The 6,557-nt window shown below is 47.6% G+C and overlaps 1 protein-coding gene across 1 annotated transcript in view; it reads right to left on the reverse strand.

The window, feature by feature from the left end:
• The window catches only part of ST8SIA4 (ST8 alpha-N-acetyl-neuraminide alpha-2,8-sialyltransferase 4), an 82,947-nt gene extending 77,009 nt beyond the window's left edge, over positions 1-5,938 (reverse strand). Inside the window, exon 1 of the mRNA XM_082191499.1 lies at positions 5,549-5,938. Within this exon, the coding sequence (XP_082047625.1) occupies positions 5,549-5,661 (113 nt within the window). The 5' untranslated portion in view covers positions 5,662-5,938. The remainder of the gene's footprint in view (positions 1-5,548) is intronic.
• Between the last annotated feature and the right edge of the window lie 619 nt (positions 5,939-6,557).

Raw genomic sequence — 6,557 nt, forward strand, 5'->3', positions numbered from 1 at the left:
TCATGCCTCTCTTACTTGAGCTACTGAGCATAATTTTTATGACTCCACCAATGTTTTTAAGCAGAATCTCTCTTTATGTATTGCTTAGAGAGCCAGTGTGGTGTAGTGGTTAAGAGCAGTAGACTCGTAATCTGGGGAACCGGGTTCACGTCCCCACTCCTCCACATGCAGCTGCTGGGTGACTTTGGGCTAGTCACACTTCTCTGAAGTCTCTCAGCCCCACTCACCTCACAGAGTGTTTGTTGTGGGGGAGGAAGGGAAAGGAGAATGTTAGCCACTTTGAGACTCCTTCGGGTAGTGATAAAGCGAGATATCAAATCCAAACTCTTCTTCTCTTCTTCTTCTTCTTATTTTATTCACTACAGCAAAGCCTTACCCTAGTTTAAAAGCAAGCTTCTCTTATCCTACAAAAGGGCAAGCCAGGCTTAGCTTTAAACCCAAGGCAAATCTAGTAAGACAATTCATCTAGACGCATCATCCATATTATCGGCAGTCAGCATAACACAACACTCTTAACACAAGAAAGCATGCTTTGCTGTTTGTGGCAAGTAGGCAGAGCATACACAGAACAATAATGTCTTTCCAGATTTGTAAGGAAGTTGTCCAAAAAGTAACTCAAGTGCTACTTCAATGGTCCATAGGGCTATACTGTATATAACAGCTGCATTGAAGAAGGGATTTTAACCCATGTAGATTCTCACGCAATCTACACTTGCTTGGAATTCCCTCTTCTATAAAACTATTAAAGGGGCAGGAGTCCTTGCTTCGTCTGCATCGAGCTACCCTATGGTCCACTCATCCCTGAACTTGACTTTTACAGCCAGATTCTAAGCGAGTTTACTCAGAAATAGGTGTCACTGAGGTCAACAACTGAATGAACAGAACACAACCCTGGAATGCAAGCTGACAAGCTATGGCTGCAGGATTAGTACCAATGCCCTGACCATTGCTTCTACAACATCATATGTACATTCTACAACATAAAGGATATTAACTTTTAAAAGACAAATCATAGAAGCACACCGTTAAAACTAATTGCTATGGATGTTTGTTTCAAAAGGCTCTTGCACATTACTTAACCAGAAGTCTAGAGTGAGGGATACCATGTAACATTACTTCTCAAATAGCAGGTCCAACAGTTTGACTTGACCTCCAAAGTCACATCCTCCATTGTCTCCTGAGATAGGCAGGTGTCATCATGCCAAAAACAGTACCAGGTTCAACATCTGCACCACATGCAAAAAAAAACCGTAGGTTTTATATCTAGCAGACAGCCTTTACTGAGATTAGGTATCTTAGTAAAAAGGGAAGTCTTAGTTTCTTACACCAAGTTGCACTACAAAATATATCAAAGGCAAACAGAAGTTTGGAGGCAAGCTATGACTAAAACTATGCAAGAGGAAATAGTGGTTATTTCATTCAGAAGATGCTAAAGCTGTCTACAGACGAAATACATTTATTTTACTTCAATGCGTTTTTATTTCATGTTATAAAAATAGGCTTATTTTCCATGAATTCCATAAAATCTTTCAAGCAGATACTAAATAAGCATTTAAAGAATTACTGCAGCAGATATAAAATGAGAAAATGTAAACGAAGGATGAATATATGCCGATGCTCCTATTTGCAATATTATTTAGCTGCAGCTCTCTAATAAGCCAATCATTTAAACAAATATTTAAAGGACTTGGAAGGAAGTTTCCTAGTGTTCATGGAACTTTCAAGCCAAGGGCTTCAGACTGGAGAGCTAGTAACAAGATCCACTATTCTGGTTAGTAAACAAGAGGCAGGTGGATTGTTGTTTTCCTCTGCCCACAGAAAAGTGACATCAGCATACATGATCCAGGAGAAAGCTAGCAGGGGAGCAAAAGGCTTTCCAAAAAAACAAGAGTATTGATTGCTCCATTTACAAGCAACAAGGAGACAGGGAATACAGACTCCAGTTTTGCTGTGATTTAGGGCACATGTGTTTCACAATGTGGTTGTGGTTTTTTTGTCACAGATGGAAACAAGATTAGCTGCAGCTCCACTGAAAGGTCCCATCACCCTATGCAAGTCCTTGCCCTGCCAATTACGTCTTGTAAAGTTAAGTAGCATCGCAAGAAGCCAGCAAAGAGCAACCAACTTTTGATTCTACATCTCTGCCCGTATTTTCCCTTCTCCTGAAACCTTGCAGTCAAAGGATGGGGAAAGCACATGGCCTTTACGAGTCTAATAGTAAAAGGGTGTTAAAGAGATCTTGTTCACAGAACGTCATTTTAAAAGCTTTGGCGGACCTCCCCCCCCCAAAAAAAAACCCCTGATATGCACTCAACCTATGCTTTTAATGCATCAAGGGCACTTTCAAACTGTCGCTATTATCAGGTGGGATTCAATCATATAGTGGAAAATTCAGGTGTTACAACTAAAGCCAATTTGGCACTCCGCAAAGTCAGAAACAACAGAGGGGGGGATGTACTGCAGTGTGGGATAATGTTTTTGGTTTTTTGCACAGTCATATAACCTCCCTGCAAACAAAATTGGAATGAATCAATAGATCACATAGGTCATCTAAACCGCCTGCAAATGCTGGACAGAAACACCAGGTTGAATGCCAAATAAACAGATCACCTGGAAGCAAGCAAAGTTTGGACAGGAAAGCCAACAGGGATGAGAACTTGTGATACTCATGAACCCCAACTCTCATCAGTCCCAGCCAGCATTATCAATGGCCACAAATAATGGGAACTAATTCAAGTAATTGAACCACAAGTTCCTCATTTCTGGGTTGGAATGAGTAAATAGCCTCCAGAAGTCTTATCTGGGAGTTTTTGATTTTGCAAACGAACTCAAAACAGGAAGGATGGGTGAAAAATGAAAGAAGGGTTCTCTGCACAATGTGTTACCCCCTCCAGAGTTGTAATGAGTGGACTAATAGGGGAAGAGGCCTCGTGCTCTCTGGGTTGCGCAAACTCTTCGCGGGAGACGAGGAGCAGGAGGTTTCCTATCTAGCTGACAGTGGAACAAAGAGCCTCGTCTTTTGTCTTTCGTACACGGGAAGAGAGCGCCGATCTAAAGCCAAGCGGAGAGCCTTTTCCTGTTTGTGCAAACCTCGCAAAACCGCCGCGCGGATTTTTAGGCAGAGGAAGTGCAAATGCCCCCTCCCCCGCCTATTTTTCTTCTTTTTGCTCGCGGAAAAGCACTGCCGAGGGCTGGCTTCTGCTGCTTGCGTGCTCTCCGCTGGGAACCAGTTGTGTGCATCTGGCTTGGCGTAGCCCCGGGATGCAAGCGGCAGGCAGGAGAGATGGAGGCAGCGGAGGAACCCCAGCGGTGGGCAGTCAAACGTACGCGCCTCCCCTTTTTGGCACGGCTGCCTAGAATCATAGAATTGGAAGAGACCAGAAGGGCCATCGAGTCCAACCCCCTGCCAAGAAAGCCTAGAAAGCCGTGAAGCCGAGAGAGAGAGAGAAAGAGAGAGAGAGAGAGAGAGAGACAGCACAGACTACACGATCCGTAGCTCGCCGGCAAATTTTGGAACTGGGCTCAGGTGCGCAATGATGCCGCGTGGGAGGGGCAGCGCCGCGCGCGATCCTAAACGCACTGCGCATAAACTTCAAGGCGCCTATACAGGCGCAAATCCAACTGAATCTCACGGGGCTTGCTTACTCCCGGGTAAGTGAGGGGTGTTGCAGCCTTCTTGGAAGCATGTCCCATTAGACTCGAGGCAAGATGCTGCGGGGATGGGGCTGCCCATACAGAGAAGGCGATGCCCTCTTGCGCACGCTTGCCTCAGGCAGCCTCCAATCCCTCCCTCCTCGGAATGAGGCGCTACCTCTTCGCCTAGCCACGCATGGAAAGGCGAGGGAGAGGGAGGGAGAGACAGGCAGAGTGACCGGCTGCATGGACAACGCGCAGGAAGGATAAAAAATCGCACATTGGATGGGCAGAGGGTTGCAGTTACTCCTAAAGGCTTGCTTTTCTTTTCCTGCACAATGATCCATGCTGGATTTCCTAGGCGCCTCATATACCCTCTCCACAGCATCTGTGCAAGGCAAGCACACAAGCACACACATCCCAGCTCGCCCCACGCCAAACCAGCCTGCTTGAGCATTAGCTATTATTGCCACGCTTGGAAATGCTTGCAGGCGTCAATGAAATAATGCAGCAACAAATACCCTCCGCGGAGTTATCAAAGCTCTCCGGTTTGTTGCTGCCGCCGCCGACATAAATAGAACAACCTCCAGATTCCACCATCCCCACCACTCCCTCTCTCTCCTTGGTGTAGCTAGTTCGGCAAGCCTGCGAAAATCAAATAATAAATTTAAAAAGTGGGGGTTTTGTTCCAAGACTCAGACAACTCTGCAATGATACGATTCTATGATTCCAAAGCAACTTTCCACAGGAGGTTTTAAAGCTTTTAAAAACGAAACAAAAAACCCCAACAAAACAACTCACCACGCTTGACAGACGAGAAAGGACAACAAAGCCCTAAGTGGGAACCCGCACGAGACTTTGGGTTTTTTGTTTTGTTTGGGGGCAATAAAAAAGAGCGACAAGAAAGAAACAGACGGGGATCTTTGTCAGAGATGAGGCGCGTGTTTCTATAGCGAGTCGCTGACAAACACGGAGAGGGAATAGTATTTAGAGTCCCAGGGAACTTATCCTACGTGCCATTGAACTAGCTAAGAATAAAACTTCAAGGGGAGCAAGAGAGGCCGAAATCTCAAACACGCTCGCTAAGTCCCGTCAGTGGGACCTGGAGATAAATCGCCTTTCCCGCCTTATTATCCTCCTAGTGGACCCATTCATTTCATTCTGAGGGTAACTAGCGAAGGGTAACTACTTCGAAGTCAGCACGCTTAGGATCGTGCTGCGCAACAGCTCTTGGAAGGCTCACTCCCCTACTGTGGGCGGGGTACAAGGGGGACTTATGAGGAACGCTGCTCTGGGACAGCAGAGAGAGATGGCAAAGCCCACCATCCTGTGCGCACTTACTTGGGAGTAACTCCCAGTGCACAGTAGGCAAGGATCCGGCTAGGAGTTCCGGGAAAAAGATCGGTGCCAGCCAAACTTCGGAGAAATGCCACTCCCCCTTTATCAACACAGAAACATAACGGAGCCGGCGTGACACCGCTTTCTGCATTGCAAACCTCCCGCTACTTTCGTACCAAAAGCTAGAAATTTATTTATTTTCTAAAAAGCAAAAAACCGCACCCCATCCCTTCGCTTTGTTCAGCTCATCAATTGCAAATTAACCCAACCGGCATTAATCATTTGAGACCTGGGTTTTTTTTTACCCCCGCGATTTATTTCTGCCTTTGCAAGGCATCTCCTCCTGGATCCCATCGGAACGCTTAATTAGGCGGGGGTGGGGAGTGTTCTCAGGCTACAGATCAAAGCACGCGAACATCATCAAAAGGAGGCAGGTCTGATGAATGGGAAGCGGCGAGGTCCAGGGGGGCAAGCCGAACGCGACGCTTGCATCTTACTGGCTCTTTCCCCCTTGGTCAAGAAAAATAAAATAAAAGGTGTGCACAGACAGACAGACATCCAGACCCTTTGCATTTACCCGTTGGCTTGTGTCTCCTGGTGCTCCTCCGTTCTCGCAATCTCTTTTGTCTTGTAAAAAATCAGGAGGATACTTATCGTGCAGATAGTCCACCTCTTCCGAATCGAACGCATGTCTCCTTCCTCCGGCAAATAGGCGTGCGCGCGTTTGTGTGTATGTTCCTTCTGTTTCCTTTGTTTGGCAGGATGGGTTTTGAAAAAGGAGAGGAGAAAAAGAGCAAGGGATCAAATTAAGGACCAGCAGCAAAAAATCAAAAGCCGGCGGGATGCTGGAGGGATCAAAGGCGACGGCGGCGGCTGTTTCCCCTGGGCAAAGTCCTCTTGCCCACGCGCTCCCGCGAGCTCCGCGCTCCAGCCTCTCCGCGCTCCTCTCACGCTGCCTTCCAGTTTAGGTAACAGCAGAGGCGGCAGCCGCCAGTCTCCGGGGCGTCACTTAGCGCCGCCCTCCTCCTGGCGGTGAAATGATGAGCCGAGCCCGGCCAATAGGGGGCCAGAGGAGGCGGAGACGGCGCCTGCCCGAACTTTAAAACAGCTCCCGGCTCGGAGCTGTTCGGCAAAGCGGAGAGAAAAAAGGATGTCTAGAGCGCAAGCGGCATCTCTTCCAACTAAGGGGTTGCAATTCAGTCCCGGGGCGCAGTTTTGCTCGGAAATAAGTTCTAAATCAATGCAAGGGGGCTTAGGGAGCGTGCGCAGAATTGCTGCCTTGCACTCGGGAGGAATGATCCTTACTTGCAGCCCGCTGCCCGGTTTTGTTCGTAGAGACCCGAAAGATGTGAACGACAACTGATGGTTGGAGAGGACGCATCTGAAATCCGACCCCTGTAATGCAAGAATCTTTCGCCCCAAGTGGGATTCGAACCCACGACCCTGAGGTTAAGGGTCTCGTGCCGAAAGCTTGTGCTGTCAACGCAGCCTGGAGCAGACTCACGGCTGGGTCTGTGTTATATTGAGGTGCAGTAAGTAATGGTGCACTGTAAGTACAGCCCAGCCTCAATTCTCTCTCTCCCATC

The sequence above is a fragment of the Podarcis vaucheri genome, assembly GCF_965113315.1.
Source record: "Podarcis vaucheri genome assembly, chromosome: 11".
Taxonomy (NCBI): Eukaryota; Metazoa; Chordata; class Lepidosauria; order Squamata; family Lacertidae; genus Podarcis; species Podarcis vaucheri.